This window comes from Protopterus annectens, chromosome 5.part1 (genome assembly GCF_019279795.1).
Source record: "Protopterus annectens isolate FY-2018-M chromosome 5.part1, PAN1.0, whole genome shotgun sequence".
NCBI classification, from domain to species: Eukaryota; Metazoa; Chordata; order Ceratodontiformes; family Protopteridae; genus Protopterus; species Protopterus annectens.
Genome location: NC_056736.1, coordinates 626,093,372 through 626,113,613, shown reverse-complemented (window position 1 = coordinate 626,113,613; position 20,242 = coordinate 626,093,372). Strand labels below are relative to the sequence as shown.

Sequence of the window (20,242 nt, the reverse complement as noted above, 5' to 3'; positions counted from 1 at the left end):
ATTGCTCTTTTTTTTCTCCTGGGAAGCACATATATGTGATGTGTTTACCTCTTTTTGTTTACATGATGTAACAGATAAGGAGACGAAACAAGAAAAAAATGCAAGATTTCATAAAAAAGCCAAACATAACCATGTTCAGATATAAAACAAAAGGACTAATTCTTATAGGTTCATAGGTTCATAGGTTGGTACTAGGCTATCGGCCCGCGGGCCTATACAAGCCTAGCCATAACAACTCCCTGACTATTTCTTCCCACACTATTTACTTCCATGGACCCCTGTCTAGCAGGGCAACTGATGTGATCCCCGGGGTGAATTTCCTTTCTCCCATCCAATCGTCAAGGTTCCTTTTGAAGAGGGCCAAGGAGGCTCTCTGCTTGACATGTATGGGCAGTCTGTTCCAGAGTCTGGGGAGTCTCTGGGTCAGAAATCTATCACTCCAGCATGTTTTGTTTATTGTGATGACAAAGTTTAGATCTCTGAAGTGTGTGGCTCTGAGGGATTGGGATTTCTTTAAGTGTAGCATGTCCAACAGCTCTGGGTTTGACATGGCCTTGTATGTTAAGCAGAAATTGCCTCTGAGTAGACGATATGCAATAGAGTATAGCTGGAGCTTTTTAAGGCAGTCAGCATAGGGCATCTGCATTAGGCCTGGGATTCTTTTAGTGAGGTATTTCTGCGGTCTTTCCAGCTGTTGCAGATGTCTTGAGAGGTACATACCAAATGGGTCATTGTATTCTATAATGGGTCTAATGAGGGATGAGTACAGTGGGACAATGACCTCTTTTTTCTGGATGAAAAGCCCTTAGTGATGAGGTGTGCCACATAGAAGGATGTCCTGACTGTTGTGGCGATGTGGTTATTGAAGAGACCACTGTCCACTTGTGTCCCTAAGTCTCTTATCACACTTTCGGCGTTTAGTGTACTGCCACCTATGTGGTAATTCACGGGTGCATGTTTTTTCCCAAGGGGATAACTATACATTTCTTGGCACTGAGCTTGAGCCCATGGCTCTGGCACCATGCATCAGTTTCTGTAAGGCCTTTTTGTAGAATATCCACATAATTTGGGGATTCAATAATGGCTCCCAGTTTGCAGTCATCTGCAAACTTTGTTAGCCAGAGTCCCTTCACAGAAGTAGATGCCAAACAAGAGTGGTACCAGGACTGAACCCTGAGGTACTCCACTTGTCACTTGTCTGGAGCTGGATTTGGAGTCAGCTACTTTTATAGTGTGGGTTCTGTCAGTAAGCCAGTTGGCATCCCATCGAGTGACGTAGGGATTAATGCCCAGCTTAGTAAGTTTATCTATGATTCCAGTGTGGGGGATGGTGTCAAAGGCCATAATCCAGCACCACGAGTGCCACATGAAATAAAGGGAAGAGCAATTTTTTGGAAAGAAAACTTGACATTTGGGTGAAATTGTCCTTTAAAGTGATGCACCTATGACACATCAATAAATTAGTGCAATACCTTTTTAAAGATTTACTGAGTTTAAGGTGTCTGAAGAGTTTTGTAAATATAAAGCCATTTCACTAACCTGGGTGGATATGGCCATGACATTAAGTGCCTGTTTTTGAAGATATTTTTGGTACTCTTAACCATTAGGTTGCTGAAGAACAAAGGTCCATACCAAGTTTATGGTCATTTCAGGATAGGGATCTTTGTACAGTACCATATAACTGTAAGGGTGCTGGTGAAACATAAACTTATTCCAGATATTCATCAATCCCAATTTAGTCAGTACCTCACAAGAATATCTAGAAGCTGATCACTCCATTAACAGATTTAACCATGGTGATGTAAGGCAGTTCCAAACTGTGGTAGATGTTACTTTTGAAAGACGTGGGCCTACACCATCATATTTCCATATAAAGAACATCACAGTACATTCCTCTCTCTAACATGTATCAAGTTAGTTGTCACTTTTTTCTATGTAAAGCTCCTTGTTTTTGATTCACCTCCTTAAAAGTTGTATCAAACTGTTGTATGACACTAAGGTTGGAGTTTATTACCATACAATAGTATTTCCAGGGGATAACTGTTGCTGAAATTCCTGAAAAAGAATGGAGATGTCTGTTGCCAAGTCAGTTGTGTCCAAGATTTTAGTACTAAAGAATGTGAGCTTTCCCTTTATCCCACCATATATAAGTCCACTATGACTGATCCTTCAGAGCTCATTAAAGCCTGATTAAACTGTTTTGGTTAAATGTTGGCTTTATTTGTAGATTATCAGCAAGCACATCCAACACACAATTCAAAACATAATAACAAACTTGGAGTTCTTTATAAAGTGAAACCTTTTCTAACATAATATGCATGTAAGACTATACTTCAGAGCTATCTTCTCTCTAGTTTCCTGCACTCCTCATCAGTTTTCACTAGTTTACAGTTATCTTAGCTAACCAAAGTGGGTCAGTCATAAACTGCAAAGTTTGCAAGTAGCCACATCAAACACATCACTGTTTGGCACAATACGCTGGAACTATCTAATCTACTAGCCTACATTTATCTTAAGACTTCCCACAATGCCCTCTTTACCCCAGAGAGATACATTGCCACCAGATAGTTATTATACTAGTACACACCCCACAGGCAGCTGCAGCCACTAAACCAACACCAACTACTCACTCAGAAATCTAAAATTCATAATGATGAATGCCTATACTCTGTATATATTGTTAAACTGTGGAACTCAATCCTAACAGATAAAATAAATATGTAATCTTATCTATAAATTAAAATGTCTTTGAAGATGTAATAAAATGGGATGAGAGCAAACATAAGTTTGGATTGCAAGTTACCTTTTCTACCAGGGACTGATTATAGTCTATAGGCAAAGAGAAGGGAACAAAAAATTGTAAATGAAAGACCAGCTCTGGTAGTATTTTTTGTTGAACCTAGAACATAAGTCATTGCTAAAAAAGGGATAACTAGTAGGGCATACAAAATAGTGCATGATAACTATGGACTCAATCAAAGGAGGTCAGAAAAGATTGGGAAGAGAGAATGGGAAGGCAATATGCAGACGGACAAAGGTAGGACATCCCAGATGCAATAAAGTCCAGAAGGTTTAAGAATCTTGCTTGGAAGTATTTGCATAGGTATTTTTATACCTCAAACAGACTTCAGAGAATTTTTCCTTGTGCAGACAACAAATGCAGGAGGTGAGATGGAAAAGAGGGAGAACATTATGAACATGTTTTGGGGGGATGCAGTGAGTTGGCAGATATTAAAAAAATCCCCTGCAGAGTACTTTTTTCCAAAATATTGTTATAACTAAAGAAATTATTCTTTTGAGATAGATATTGGATATGAATTGCCCCGACATGGCAAGACCTTACTAAGTTTAATATTATTAGGTGCCAAAGAACAGCAATTACTAGAAAATGGAAATCAAAATCGACTGTATCTGATGTAATGAATATGCTACAGGAGATAAAAGAAATGTAAGTGGGATATTTAAAGACGGTAGGAGCAAATTCAATATAAATAAGAATTTTGGGGAACAATACATGTAATGTTCAGGAGGAGGAGGAGCTAAATTTAAGGAAAAACAGGAACTGAGCAAGTTATGTAATGTTGGACTAAAAATTGTTAAAATAAATACGCCGTAAAAATAAAATTGATGTTAGTATTGCTTGTTTTTTATATATTATTGCATATGTATCTGTTATTTTTTAATGTAATGTTTAATAAATATGTTTAAAAAAAAAAAGGAAAATAGCTAAATGACAGTAAGATCTGTACCTGGCCTCTGTTTGTCTCTACAGTTCGCTACGTAGTCAATACGCTTTATTTTGATTAAGGTTGCATTGTGTGTGTGTGTGTGTGTGTGTGTGTGTGTGTGTGTGTGTGTGCGCATGCTCGTGTGTGTGTGTGTGTGTGTGTGTGTGTGTGTGTGTGTGTGTGCATGCTCGTGTGTGTGTGTGTGTGTGTGTGTGTGTGTGTGTGTGTGTGTGTGTGTGTGTGTGTGTGTGTGTGTGTGTGTGTGTGTGTGTGTGTGTGTGTGTGTGTGTGCGCATGTGTGTGCGCGTGTGTGTGCACGTGCTCGTGTGTGTGTGTGTGTCTTCTCTCTCAGTCTCTCTCTCTCTCTCTCAATGTCTAAAATCATGCTGGAAGTTGCTTATTTTTTTGCGTTTTTGTAAATATTGATTGATTTGCATAGTTCCTCCTTTGTAAAACCATTGTTTTTTCAAGGTCTGTTTTAATTTCTTATTGGTTGTTGCACATTAATTAAAATACTTATGCAGAAAAGGCATTCCCACTTAACAAGATGTGAACTTCACCAAATTCACATCTTAATCAAATGTATGACGCCAGATTTTAGTGAAAATATTTTTTTGCTTTACATGTAAATCAGTCAGATGCCTTCTTTTGACACATTTTTAATCAACGTATATCTGAAGATGACTTTCTGTTACAAATAAGTTACTGTACATCTTAATCACATATGAATTTTCATGCATATCAGACAAGCAGTGACAGTTTTTAATTCCAAAATGGTGGCCTTTAAACTCCATGCTCAACCCATTGCACACAAATATGTCCAGTAAGTCAATATAAAGTCAGAAAATGAATACAACATTGCAGACCTTTCACCTATATACAGGTAGTGGCAGTTGGAGAAAAGCTGTAAAATGCATTGTACCTGAGCACTTTACATTTACATGGCCATTTTACACTCTTGTAGACTGTTGCATAGTGGCAGATTGTCAAACAGAAAATTTTCCTTTCATTTATAACCTCTACTTATGCTGAAATTATTCACCAGTAAGTGTTTTCCTATCAGTTTGTAAAGTACTCAGCTGTGCTGAGCAGTGAATCTGTCTTATTATCTTATTGCAGAACATTCATCTGGAAATGTTTTTTACACATCTAAAGAAATAAGCATGCTTGATAAAGCAAATGCTGATAAAGTCTTTTCATGTGTATTTTCTTTGGTGTCATGGACTTGCAGTATTGTTTTGAATTAAATGCCTTAAAACTGGTATTTTGAACTATTTTTTTTGCTTATTAAGCCCTTTGAAGCTGATTATGGTGTTATAGCATGACAGTACTATACAGTAAATGCATTTATTGTTGTACGTCATAATCATATATTTTTTATTATTTTTTTCCCAGCTAAAATATTATGATTCCATAACAGCTGTAATTTCTTCTTCAAATCATGAACCAACTGGGCTAGTGATAGGTAACTAATTTCCTTTTATATACCTTATAGTGATGTGGGCATTTTTTATTTGTATGTAAGTTAGGTAAACTTGTTCTAAACTAACAAAGCCTAAGTTATAGACAACTACAGTATTTATCTAGCTTAGTTAAATGTGTTCTTCATTCTCTGTGCAACTAATTTTTTTTTATTTTGATGGTGTAGATGCTTCTACCTCTGCATATTTAATTTGTATCATTATTCTCTAACTTATTTTCTAAGTAAAGGCCCTTATTTATTTACTTTTCAGATCCTGTGGCCACTATTTATTTATGCATTATTTATCTGCAAAGAGAGTAATCTTTAACACTATAGGTTGTTAAGCTGCAGGTATCCACCTTTAATTTGCCAGAAAACCTTACACATTACAATTTTTTGTCTGTATTTTAAAAGTGGTATAGCAACTGATGTGTTGGTCCTTAGCCATTGTTGGGGTGGTACCAGTACTACTTTGCAAGGATGAAAGCTGTGGGGAATTGAAGAATTCTACCAGCATTCTCATGGGAATTGTGTGATTTTGTGTGTGTATGTGTGTGCATGTGTGTGTGTGTGTGTGTGTGTGTGTGTGTGTGTGTGTGTGTGTGTGTGTGTGTGTGTGTGTGTGTGTGTGTGAGTTGTCTTGGTAGACACTGACGTTCATAGAGAAAGAGAGAGAGAGAGAGATGTGAGATAGGGACCTAGTGTGCCAGGCCAGAGGCATAATGCAGCAAGTGGTCATTGTGCAGTCCTAGTCTGGGTGCAGATGTTGGAAGCCTATTCCCAGGACAGCAATACATATTCATTCTGTCTTCTTGAAGCCGGGCTGTATTTGCTGAATAGGTCAGTAAGTCATATTTGTGTGCAGCTTTTCTATTTTGATCAGATAAGTGCCAGTGATGTTACTTAACATCCCTTTTGTGACCATTAGAGCTATCTGCGGGAAGTGTAGAGGATTAAAGTATTGTAGCCCCTGTCCCCCACATACTCAGCTTGACATTTGAAGCCCTTCAGTACCAGAGTAGTCAACACAGACACTGTCCATCATTATATTACTGGCATTTAATTAGTGTTTTCAATATAGTGATGCAAAAATGTGTATCAGACATCCTTTCTCATTTGGTATGTGTGTGTATATACAGAGACCTGTATTCTTTGTATTTTATTGGTGAGGTTTGTTGATGTACTTTTGAGGTCATCTGTCATCTGATTAATTTTTGTCAATGGTGTGGTTGCTAATTAATGAATGCTACATCATGTTGTTACTTGTAATTATATAGTTCATTGGTAAACATACTATACATTAGGAAAATCTTAGTGGTCAATTTGGATGGATATTAGATTGTTTCTCTAGAGCTATCCAAGCATCTAAACAGTGTCCTCAGACATGCTGCATCATGAATCCTGCTTGTACATGTATCTGGTTGTACCTTTCCAAATAGTACTGTGTGTTTTATGGCATACTGGAGTTATGACTTGCATTAGTAGGACAATCCAACATTATCTGGGAAAGAGAAATAATAAGATGGGTGTAGATGCCCATCACATAGCCTGACTATACCTTGCACAGCCTTCACTTCAGCATTACATCTCATTACATAATAATGCATGATGTAGTTGTTTCTCCCCTTTTATAAAATTTCTGTGCAATTCAGCTTCTTCATCACAGTCTGAAAGGTTTGCATAAAATTCTGTGACACTTGTGTTTAATAATTTGTCTCCCTTCACTTATATATAACATCGACTAGCACATTTTAAGATATATGTCCCAGAACAAAAGTCCACATTCTAGAATTTCTGTAGTCTATTCATGTTTCCCCTTACACTAGAGACAAAAACATTTTGAATATTTTGTGAATTCATAACTCATTTATTGTGTAGAATTAGTCACAGCTGAGACTGAACTCTTTGGAAACCTGATACCTTTCTCTGACAGGGGCAGTTAAAAGAAAGAGGAATCTCTGCAGCTAATTGCTAGCTTTCATCAAAGACTGTGTAGTTTAACTGTAATTTAAACAGCATCTGTTCAATGAAAAACAAAAAAAATCATCAGTTTGTTCAAAAGCTCTCAATGCAGTTTGTATAAAAGATGCCAAATGACACACATGCATGCATGTGGGTGCACACACACACACACACACACACACACACACACACACACACACACACACACACACACGAGTTTGTCACTGAGAAAAAGTACTGGAACTTTGTTCAGAGTCTGAAAGTAAGCAGTAGTTCTAATTCTGAGTACTGTCATTCTCAGTTATTCTCACTCAAGGGATAGAATGATCTAAAGGAATGGGATGTTCAATGTAATGCCATTTTCTGTAGATATAGGTAGTGTTATGTGAAAGAATAAAAAACAACATTATGGAGACTAATTTTGGATGCAGCCAATTCAAAAATAACTACTTATGGTGCTGCAGTGCTGTATAAACACCAATACTGCATAGAATACGTGGTCTAGACGCTGTATGAACACCAGTACTGCACAGAATACACGGCCTAGATGTTGTATAAACACCAGTACTGCACAGAATACACGGCTTAGATGCTGTATAAACATCAGTACTGCACAGAATACGTGGCCAAGACGCTGTATAAACACCAGTACTGCACAGAATACGCAGCCTAGATGCTATATAAACACCAGTACTGCACAGAATACGTGGCCTAGACACTGTATAAACACCAGTACTGCACAGAATACGTGGCCTAGACGCTGTATAAACACCAGCACTGCACAGAATACATGGCCTAGATGCTGTATAAACACCAGTACTGCACAGAATATGCTACCTAGACGCTGTCTAAATACCAGTACTGCACAGAATATGCAGCCTAGACGCAGTATAAACACCAGTACTGCACAGAATACACGGCCTAGATGCTGTATAAACACCAGTACTGCACAGAATACGCGGCTTAGATGCTGTATAAACACCAGTACTGCACAGAATACGCGGCCTAGATGCTGTATAAACACCAGTACTGCACAGAATACGCAGCCTAGACGCTATATAAACACCAGTACTGCACAGAATACGTGGCCTAGACACTGTATAAACACCAGTACTGCACAGAATATGTGGCCTAGATGCTGTATAAACACCAGCACTGCACAGAATACGTGGCCTAGATGCTGTATAAACACCAGTACTGCACAGAATATGCAGCCTAGACGCAGTATAAACACCAGTATTGCACAGAATACGTGGCCTAGACGCTGTATAAATACCAGTACTGCACAGAATATGCGGCCTAGACGCTGTATAAACACTAGAACTGCACAGAATATGTTGGTTAAGATATATTTTTTCTGGTCATATTTTAAATAGGAATTACTTGGCTTATGATACAATTTTAGTCCATTTTGTTCTTGCCAGAGTTACAAAAATAGCTTTATTCTGTTTGTAGTCTGTAAGTAGGGAAAGGAGTTTGATTAGCTAGATAATATTTTATATAGTTGATTCATCTGAAAACTTTGGTAAAGTATGTAGTCATATTATTCTGTTAGAGGCTTTTTGAAAAGATTTACAAAAAAATCTAGCATTCTGCTGGTATTTTCATTTTTTCACACTTTATTTCTTTATTTGTTTTTGTTTACTAAGTAGGTGGCCTGGCCAAACTGACCCTTTTCACTATGACCTGGACTCATCAGGCAGCTAACATACAGAAATAATCGACAAGTGACTGTACAGACAGAACACATTAACCAAAGCAATTACTATCATGAAGTAAATACCACCACTATGTATGACTCACATAAGCCAAAAATTTCCGTAGAACAATGCAGTCACATTACAAAGCAGTTATATCAGAAATATTTACATACAGTATATATGAACATTATGTACGATATATGTAGAGTTTTTAAGCCTAATGAATGAACAGCATCAGAGTTATTTCAATTATTAACCATTATCCCTAAACCAATTACATTTCCTTTTAATAGTGAGGTGCTAACTATTCATGTGGCAGCACATGTATTTGTTAGGGCTGGAATACAGATGGTGCTGGGGTCGACTACAGGTTGTGCAACTTCTTGTGGCTAATCTTTGTGTTTTTGTTAATTATTTTATAGTAGAAAGTGTTATGATTTGATTAGGAAGGCGATTCCAAGTAGTAGGCCCTAAATGTGAGTAGACCTTTTCACCTACTGTATTTTGGAATTGAGGGCAGATAACAAGGATTCCATCATCCTGGCTATCTTTTAGAGCTTATAGCTGTTCTCTAAATGGTAGTTTGGTTCTAAGGGGCGGACATCTTAGTATTTTGAAGATGAAACAGCTCGGAAGGACGATGACCCTGTCAACTATGGAAAGCCAGTTCACACCTTTTATGAAGTCATAATGATGAGTATGTGAATCAGCAACCAGAGAATATTTGAAGGTCTTGTTTTGTATAATTTGTAGTCTTTGGGTATTGTAACAAGAGTGAAAAGTTAGTAGGGGTAGACAGTACTCAGTTTTGGAAAGTAGTATGTTCTTAGCAATGGTAAATCTATAGTTTTTTAAGTTAGTAAGTGTTAGATCTTAGAGTTTTGTTTGTGAGAGGACTTTATTATAAGTAAATGTGAGTTAGGGACCAAGTGCCATACCTAAATATTTAAATTCAGTAACAAAAGAGATAATGTTGTTTTGTAGTTTAAGTTGTAGGCTTACTTTTGTGTGATGTGGAAAATAACATTATATTATTTTTCTTTGGGTTATTAATAAGTTTGTTAGTAGCTGCCCACTGCCGCAATTTTGAAAAAGTTTTCTGTAGTTGTGGTTGTAAATTACATCCCAGAAGTAGAATGTCATTGGCATAAATAGTTGGATTGAAGGTTCAGTAGGTAAATCATTAATGAGGAGGGAAAACTATAGTGGGCCTAGAGCAGGGCCTTGGGGAACTCCTACATCTAGGTAGCCTATGGATGAGTATTGCTTACAGTAGAAGATTGGGAAGGACCTCTTTGATTGCTAGCTACTGAACCAGTTAATAGTGCTGTCACCAAAGTTGTATCTTTTAAACTTGTTAAGCAGAATTGTATGGTTCACTGATGTCGTAGCCAGAAAAAACACATCTGTGAGTTAGCCCTCTGGTTACATAGTAACTTGTTAGTAGCTGATTGGAGAGCTGTTGTAGTACTAAAGGCATTGCACAAGCTGTGTTATTTATCAGAGAGCAGTCCATAATTGCTGATGTGTTTAATTGTTCCATAGCCTGAAATCACATTTTCTAAAAGCCTATAATATCATGGGGCATTTATACTGAAACAGTTCTGTATATGATTTGTGTTGCCTATTAAGTGTCTCTAAAAAAGATTCATTTGTGAAACTGTTTGGTTCAGTCTGTGTTAAGTAGCTCCAGAAGTACACTCTGTGGCTTTTACTATGCAATGGAAAAGCTAAAATATTCATCTGTACAACCTAACCTATCCAAAGTTCAGTGAAACAATGTTTGAGATGAAGTTTTGTTTAATCTTAATCATGGTGAACTGTTGTCGTTTATTGCTTCCACCCTCAGCTGTTACGTTTTAATGGAGTTGTTCTGAACCTGATGTCTTGATGCATACTTTCAGAAAAAACATTAAAGTACTAGCTTATCTCCTTTAAACTACATTTTCTAGCTATAATGAATGGATTGTTGCTAAATAGATACTTGATACGTGTGACAACATTTTTTATGGCGGGGGGCTGCATGCCTGCAGACCTGATGGTTACTCACTGCAACTCTGCTGATTCATTCCCAACTAGGTGAGAGCCAATTGTGTCAAGGATATCATGCAGACAGCTTTCAAGGGATTTTAAAATGCACCCTGACATACTATCATGCCCCCTGCATGCCACAAAACAGTTCCGGAGGAAGCTGTTCAATGTATTGAGTTTGGTGCTGTCACTTACTTCCAGAATCAACACAGCTCTTTAGACATGTGTGCCCCTCCCTTTGAATGGACAGCTCCTGATATGACTCTGGTCTCTGTCAGAGATGTATTTGCAGGAGGCACACCCTGTGACATGCCCCTCAACCTCATTCCCCTGTGAGAGACAAGCAAATGTCGCTTCTTCATTCCAATCCCACTGGCTAGTTGGCTCGTCCAGCATTAGGCCACTGGTCAAACCTGGGTAGTTCAAGTGTAACAGAGTTGTTTGCAACTGTGTAGTTTATGCTGCTACATAAACCTTTTATCTCGGTTACTGTATAACTTTTAATTTTAATATCTGTGAGCTTTTAGAGAAATTGTATTAGTGAATTGTAATAGTGTATGGTACACCTCAGAGACTTTGAGGTTTTAAAACTTTTTTTTGTGTGCTTGGAAATAGGACTAGTGGTTTTGTCCACAACAGCCTGAGCTAAATGATTCTGTTAGCCATTAAAGAAGCATTTCTTGCAAGTTTCAGATTAAAGTTGTGTTTTAGAGCATTAAAACAATTATACTATGTCTAAGAAGTGTGCTCTGGTGGCTTGGGTCCCTCTACTCTGAACCCTACACTAGAATTTATTGCTTTAAAAACACCAAACGAAGGAAACATAGTATCTCAGGATATTTCTTACCTTGGTAGCATGAAGTCTAATTTATGGTTCTTAGAAGCCCCTTTACAAGTAATGTTTTCTCGTGTGGACATCTCTCCTCTACCCCTAGGATCCTGACACCCTTTGTACTACTTTATGGGTTCTGATTGGGTCTGAAGCAGTTCCCTTACTTATGAGTTTGACAACACTTGCATACTTATTATATGTTTCTTCAGATTCTTCTTTTTTCTCAAGCTAAAATGACAAAGTTCATTTTACCGAAGAAGACTGGAGTGCAGAGTTCTGCCTTTAGCAGGCCAGTCATAGAGAGTTGAACCCAGTATCAGAGGCTGTGACTCTTTTAAAGGAGGATCAGATTTCATTGGGCAGACGACAGTGCAGTCTATTGCCTATGCCACTGATAGTGATAGTTGCTGTAAATGATCCAAACATATCTACTTCTCTGCTGTGGAGTCCCTCTTCCTTTCAGGCTATCTCTTTTTCAGGAAGAATGGTGCAAAATTTCCTTGGATCAGAGGTTTAAGAATGTTTTACAACCATGTTACAGGATGAAATTCCTATTAAAGTCTCTACATAAGACTATGTTAAGAACTTCAGAGTCAGTACTAGCCAGAGGAAGACACATTTTTCACAAGTTGTTATATGAGGGAGTCATGGAGAAGGCTCTCTTTGTTTTTAGTTTGGTATTTTTTTCCAACTGTCCAAAGAAGCATGAGAGTATCTAGAGAGTCAGGTTTTTCTCAGCATGCTTTCTTTTCTCAAAAATGAATAATTGTCCAAGACACCCATTTTAGAATTGCTTAGGGCTGTTTATTGAAATGGTGGCAGTCCTAATGCCAACAAGTTGAAAAACAAAACACTGAAAATGCAGGAGAGAAGTGAATATTGAGCGTTGCTCTTCTTTAAACTACTTTTCCTCCCCTTCACACCCAATGCGGGGAAAAGCCCCCCCCCCAAAAAAAAAAAAATTATAGGTATCAACTCTGAAATCTCCATGCATCTGAGAAAAGGGAATACTCTGAGAAATGGCTATCTCAGACTTAGTATATGTATGTTTTTTCAGCCATTCATTCTCAGCATTAAAGGACCCGTTAAAGTAGATACTGACATTTCAAAAGGTTACCTTTGCTGAGTCTTAGCAAGCATCTCAGAAGTAAATTGTACCTAATGCAAACAGCGGCTTGATGGGAGCTGAAATATAAAGCTAGACTTGAAAGATAATTATTGACATGCAAAATACAGACCGAGGCAAAACGAATGGCTGGAATCCAGGTCAAAAAAACTTGATTATAAAACTTTATTATAGAATAAATCACATTAAAATAAATTACATATTCCATATTACAGGAGCTTCCTCAGGTTGTAGGCAATGGTGCAGCATTTGCAGTTTACAGTTTTGCCATTTAGTCATAGCCATGGCACAAATGAGTACAACCCTGACTGTGACCCAGACAGGCAGAGATCAGTTAGTGATCTGGACAGTGGAAGAGCCAGTGATGAGGCTGAGAGTGATCACCCATCATCATGCTCACCCATTCTGTGGGAAATGAAGCAATCCTAAGATAATATAAAGCAGTCTGAAAATTTTCATTTCCCTTGGGAAAAAAATCATAAAATCCCCAGTACATAAAAACAAATTATAGTATTGCAAAGTTCCCTTGTAAATATACACTGTAATACAATATCCTACACAGTTAGTTAACTGAATGAAATAAAAATGCTCTGTGAAGCAAGGTTTTTAAATAACATAAAAAGCTGACACTGCAAAAAACATTTAAAATTCCTGGAAGTAGACATGCTGTAGGTGGATTGGACACTCTAAACTGGCCCTAGTCATGACTGCGTGTGCCTTCCATGGAAGGTTGGCCACCGGGCTGGCAACTCGATACCGTAAAACTCCACTGCCAATCATGAGCGGACATGTGATCCGATGTGGCGACCCCTAACCAGGAAAAAGCCGAAAGAAGAAGAAGAAGCCTTAGAATATACTGGTCTGTGAAACCCTTAGTTACAGAATAAAATATAGAGTGACAGTTGTTGAAAGAACTTGAATAAAATAGTAATAGGAAAATGCCAAAAAGTTAATTGACGTCCAAGTGGAGTTCTGTATGTTTTATGGCTTAAATCAAAGAAAGAAAAACTGTAAAAAAGATTGGGATTATCATCATTTACCTAAGTGCCCTTAAATAATTTAGTCTTTATTCTATTTTTAGAATTCTCAGTTGTTTTATTTAAAATTACCTTTTTTCCAGTGCAATGTGTTTTTTATTTAGGATTTTCTTTCGAATAACACCAGCAGCAGCTGAAAAAGTGACATCCTTTTAGCAGTGCAGACTATGTGACATCTTTAAAGTACTGAATGAAAGCAGGTTGTGTAGTATGTGCTTTCAGTGAATTACCTGGAGTGTCTGAGGGATGAGAACTTATCAGTAAAGGATTATGTGATAAACAGCAGAGAGAAGACTGAGATCTGCCTCTCTGTGTGAACAATGCTTTTATATGCACCAGTTAGCATGCAGAACAGAAACCTGTAAAAGAAGTTAGCTGCAAAACAGTCAGGCAATCAGCCAACTAATCTGTCAACTGTTTGTGACAGGAGCTGCATCTGCATTTAAAGGGACTGTAATAGACAATTGAGCTACCTGCCTGTACTGTGTATTTTGTTGTCTAAATTTCGATGCAATGCTGAACAGTTAAGGAATTTTACTCTGAGAGAAGGAGAAGTCATCAGTGTGCTTGTTGAAGAAGGAAGAATTTTCTTGTCTGCATTCATTCTGCATTTTTATTTTAGAGTGATCCAGCCCATTACAATACCAGCAACTAACATATGAGTAGGCCTGCAGCATGCAGTGCTGTGGAATGGAGGTGTGTTCTTGGTCCTACCATGCTCTTTTCTGTAATCATTGTGGCCATGCAGTTAGTTATAAGGAGTAGACATTTTAAGTGTAAGCCCTCCTGGTGATGTGAGCACACACACATCAGCTGCTGTGGTGTACGGTTAGGTCTGTAATGCCTTGAGCTCTGCATTACTGATGATATAGCTTTTAGAGGCCCCTGTCAGGAGGAAAAGGTGAACACAAGCCCTTAGGCCATTATGAGGATGGCAGGCCTTATTCCATGAAGAAGACATAAATGGAAAGAATGCAAGCTGAGATGCAAACAACTTCCATAGCTACTTGGATAATGACTTCGTCAGGTCAGTCTTTCTTTCATGCAGCAAGCTCCACTGGCTTAGTGGAACAAGTGGGCTCACATTCTGTGGGAAGGGGGCAGTGACTGGCAGACATGAATGACAAATGCCAAAAAAAAAAAAAAACAGTTCTGCTGTTTGGGCTGACAGCCACTTTATTTACCAAAGTGCTTGGCTCCAGCCATGATAGTTCTGAGGCTGAAGGGAGTTCATAATTATATTTATCTGGATGACTTATCTCATTCAAACCCAGTATAGTCATCAGATGACTATCTAAATCTGGTGATTTCTTTTCTGGATTCCCTAGAATTGACTGTCTGCATAAAAATCTGATTTTGTCCCTGCACAGGAAATTTTTCTAGGGGCAGTCCTTGATATGATATCACAGAAAATCATTTGATTCAGCAAGAAGTGGAGGCCATGGTCTCTTTCTTTTGTGTGTGTGTGTGTGTGTGTGTGTGTGTGTGTGTGTGTGTGTGTGTGTGTGTGTGTGTGTCAGTGTTTGTGTGTGTGTGTGTGTGTGTGTGTGTGTTTGTTTTAGACAATTCTTTCTGAAAAATTATTTCTAAAAGCCTTGGGCAAAATCAGAGCAAGATCATGGTCAAATGGGGCCCTAGGCAGGGTAATGGACTATTTCCCCTCCCCTGCAGCCATTTCAGTGTCACATTACTTAAATGTCTCTTCCAATTTACCAAACACTGATTACCATTTGCTCAACAAAACAAATGTATCATACGGAAAACAGATTTAGCAGAGAAACAGCAAACTTCTCTTCCCTTTTAACCCACATTCATTGAAGATGCATATGACCTGTGACAGATTAAGTGTACCATGGGTCCCGGGCACTTTTCAATTCATGGACCACCTGCTCACATTTTAAGGACCACACACACATATGCATGTTTTCTTTAATTCGACTTCCTGATTGCTTTACATTCCTTGTTTGTTTTAATTGTATTTCTTGTTTAAAACAGCAACATTTGTTAGAGTACATTTTAAACATGTAGTTTTGAACATTTTTCCAGTAAGTAGTGAAACAAAGTATATGAACCAATAATAGCAAAAGTACCCATTTCAGAACGTTGCAACTATAAAGGGCTACTCAAACAGTTGTCATTATAATCCTCCAATATCTGTAGTCAGCAATTAAGGCCACTTTCTGTACTCTGTACACATTACATGTATGATTTGCTAAAAATAACTATAGTAAAGTATTCCATTTTGCTTTGCACAAATGCACTTGTAATGCAAACACAGACTAATGACTTTTTAACTTTATCATCTCAGTAGTCATTTTTATCCACAGACATCCTCAAACCTCGCAATTATAGCTATATTGTTGACTACAACCTTCTCAGATGTCTATGTTAAAAAAATATAGCAGTAACAAAAATCACATATTTCAAATTTGTTTCACACAAACACACAGTAGCCAAAGTATTCCAACTTTTATCACACACACATGCACACACACACTAGTCTTACAAAGCCAGATTAAAGACTATTTAAAATGACTAGATGATGAGAGCATAAGGTACTTACATCCACAGAGAACCCCCACCCCACCAACAGTTATAGCCATTTTGGTCACTGTGTGCACCCCTTATTGTTAAGAAAAAAATGCACATACTTTGCCGATACTTTATTTGTAGATTTGGATGAACTACATAAAATTATATAAAGATCACTAGCATCATGCCATAAGATCCAGCCATGTGTTGCACAGTTTAAGTAGAAGAATATTTATGGAACTATAAGAAATATTAACCTGATAATGTGTTAAGTCAGTATGCACAATATCTGCACAAGTAAAACTCATCTGAATAATTCCAAATTAAAGAAAACTATTACTAATGCGAAGGGTGCTGTTGGCAAATAACTTTGTATTTCAGTGCTTCATCTACAAATGCAGTGCCTGCTGCCCTTGAAGAATGAATGGCTAATGTTGCATTAAAATGGGGGTGCTGGTGATACTGCCATAACAATTTCTGAACTAAATGCACTGTGCAATAGGGAATGGCTGGCAAATGCAACAGGTTCATATTTATGAGGCATGCAATCCTGGAAACCATTAATGCCCGACTGTTCCAAAGCATTGTCTGGTTAAGTGACTTGCTTAATGTCACACAGTGGATAAATGAAGGTGAAAAGATTCAAACCCTGCACCCTTACTACAGGAAGCAACTCATTAACAAGTCAGAGCTTAAGTACCCTGCATCATCTGCCAGACTAACAGTTTTTAGCAAAATGCAGAAATCCTTTACAAACTGATCTTGTAGAGAAAACTTTACCAAAGTAATATGCAACAATGACTAACGAGGGATGCTGAAGATTAGATTGTACTGACCATTGCTCCTAATAATGTAGACTGCATGATCTGACAAATGTCAGCCCCTTTGCAGTTGCTGGAAAAAAGGTACTCAAAAATATATTGCTAAAATGCAGCACGTTTAGACTATATTACACAATCCATGCCTATTAATGAATTAATTTGTTCTTTAGAGCAATGCATAGAGCAGAGCAATTGCAGACAATATAAATGCTGCAACAGCTTTGGTTCAGCAACCAACAAATCATAGAAAAATCAGAAAAAAAACAAAAATATTAATGCATATTGCATACTAAAACAGAAATATTAATGCATATTGCATAGTTTTCGTTTTTGTGGGGAGGACACCTACATCTCATTTTTGACCTCCCTGTGCCTTCTCTGTCATCAAGAATAGCTATCCCCTCTGACATCTGTCAGTACAAGTCTGACCAACTTGAATTGCTGATAATGCTCTATTGTTGCATTGATTTTTGATTGACTGCCAGAGTATGGACAAATGGGGCCTTATGCAGGGTAATAAACCAAGCCCCTTCTAGCCATACCAATATCTCATTACTTGGCTGTTGCTCCCCAATTACCATAACTACTATTCAAACCCATCAGTGTACATACTATTATTTTATTTACTTTTACAATTATCACAGTAATTTGGATTTCATTTCAAACTTTTATTTCAAATCCTCAGTAATGTACAAAAAAAAAAAAAAAAAAAAAAAAAAGAAGAATTACTGGAGATCTGGCAGTTGGTGTAGGGATTAAGCCTCTTGTCTCATGTACCTAAGGTACAGAGTTTGAGTCTGTATGTCTCTCAGCTAGTCATTTAACTAGTCAGTGTTGTCTAAATGGGGCATCTCTCTCACACACACACACACACACACACACACACACACACACACACACACACACACACACACACCCACACACACACGTGAAATTGGTTTGCTTCATAAAAATCAAAATGCATCTTTCTGTCTTTCATTCAGTCTCCCTAACTTGCCTTGCTTCTTAAAAATCAAGCAGCATGGAACACACACAGAAATTCAAGAACAATCTCCTTCACACACCCTTAATGCTGAAACATGCTCTCTGTTCACCTCTTAAAGTACATTTCTCTCTGCCATTCAGCTTGTTCTCTTGTATAAAAAACATTCAATGAATCTTCCAAGCTTGCTTTGCTTCATAGTGCTGAAAAGAAATACATCTCTGTTTGACACTTCATGCCACTACGGAAAGAAATCAGACAACATGAGTTAAATCATATACCAGTTTCCTAGTCTTCTCATTTGCTGCATATGCAAGCTTCAGCTAATGAAAGACACTGGAGCTTTTGCATGCTATGCCAAGGAGCAGGACACTATTTTAGACTTCTTCTTTTTAATTCGTGTTTCGGTGGAAGCATTTTTTTAATTATTTTTTTTCTTAGCTGGGCCTGCCTGTCAGCACTGGGCCCTATGCAGCTGCCTATATCTCCTTGTGCTGGATTGGGATCTGGGCAGCATATCATAATAGTAAGACATTCCAAATGTCATATAAGGAACTTTCAACACTGCCTGCAGAAAATACAAAATCAACAGGTAGATTCCATGGATCAGGAACTTCCTTTGATTCCTGCCCTGGTAAAAGAGTTTTAATGGCTGTTGGATACAGCAGTTTGAAAAAAATTGAGGAGTAATTTTTGTTCTCATGTCTATCTCAAGATTTTAACTGCATATGTGTTGAACTCTTTCTAGGGTGTAAATGTCTGCTTATACCAAAGAAAACTTGACTACAATATGACCCAGAAATAGCATCTGGTCAAGCTGGGTCCATATCAGTTCAGCAAAAAATCAGTTCAGTGAACGTCATTTCCACTGAACTTACATCGAGCATGCTGTTCGTTGACCCATTCATACTGAGATTGCAGTACAGTGAAGATCAGGAAATTTGCTGTTTCCCCACTGTAGTGCAGTCTCGGAGTTGGTATATATAATTAGCGACTTTGAAGTGTCATATAGACCCAATCAAGCCATCTATACTGACTGATCAAGAATGTTTGAAACAGATGTTCTTTGTGTTTCACTGTTGCAGTCATCAAATTTGGGTTATCTGCTTGCAGTATCCCTCAGTCGGCCTGATTATCAAAGTCTTAGGTCCTGCGTCAGTTGCTGTCTCATCTTCTATGACGTCAGGTCGTCAGGGGTATAAAGCATGCAGCCAATGCCATTACATCAGTCTTTCTTGCCATGTGGTGCCTGAAGCAGAAGCAGTTTGCAAGTGTCGGTCGGCCGACTCCTGAAATTTTCGTTTTCGAGTTTCAGAACCGAAGTCTTCAACTAAGCTAAGTACCCCATTGGGGAACCTTTTTCTTGCTCTAAACCGATGTCAGTAAAAGTTAACAATTATATTTCTTGTGGAAAGAAAATACCTCATAAAGATTTTCATTCGTACTGCAGTACTTGCTTAGCCCCAGAACACGATGTACCTTGCTGTCGGTTTTGTGCCTTATTCAAACCTCGAACTATTCGTTGTCAGTTTATTTACGCTTCTAAATATTTTGGTACTCGGTTCAATTATCCAGAAATGGCTTCGGTAAGCCACCCGACTACTGACATTCTGAAAAAACACAAGGATAAAGACAGAGACAGACCGCATAGGTTCAAAGCTGCCGACGACGCTTCTCCTAAGCCAGTCGCCAGTTTGCCAGTACTCAGTGAGGCGCTTTCACAGCCCTGATACCCACTACTTCAGATTCGCAGGCCTCTACTGAGACCCATTCGGAGTCCGGTATGCTGCGAGATGCTTCTTTGACTGTGGAACCTGCGGATGTCTTTACCTTGGATGGGTCCAAACCCGCTGTGCAAGCACCGGCTTCTGAGGGTGTATTCAGGCCTACTGACTTGCATATTAAACCAATGCCATCTTCTTCTTCAAGACCTAAAACTTGATCCATGCCTAGAAAACTGATGCCCAGACCACATGGTCAGGCCCCTATGCCTAAAAAAAAAATGATAAGAATGGCTGAAGACCTTATT

At 38.2% G+C, this 20,242-nt stretch overlaps 1 protein-coding gene across 1 annotated transcript in view; it reads left to right on the top strand.

Moving 5' to 3' along the window:
• LOC122803568 (WD repeat-containing protein 49-like) overlaps positions 1-20,242 on the top strand; it is a 1,120,011-nt gene that overhangs the window by 364,344 nt on the left and 735,425 nt on the right. Inside the window, exon 12 of the mRNA XM_044073240.1 lies at positions 5,124-5,193. Within this exon, the coding sequence (XP_043929175.1) occupies positions 5,124-5,193 (70 nt within the window). The remainder of the gene's footprint in view (positions 1-5,123; positions 5,194-20,242) is intronic.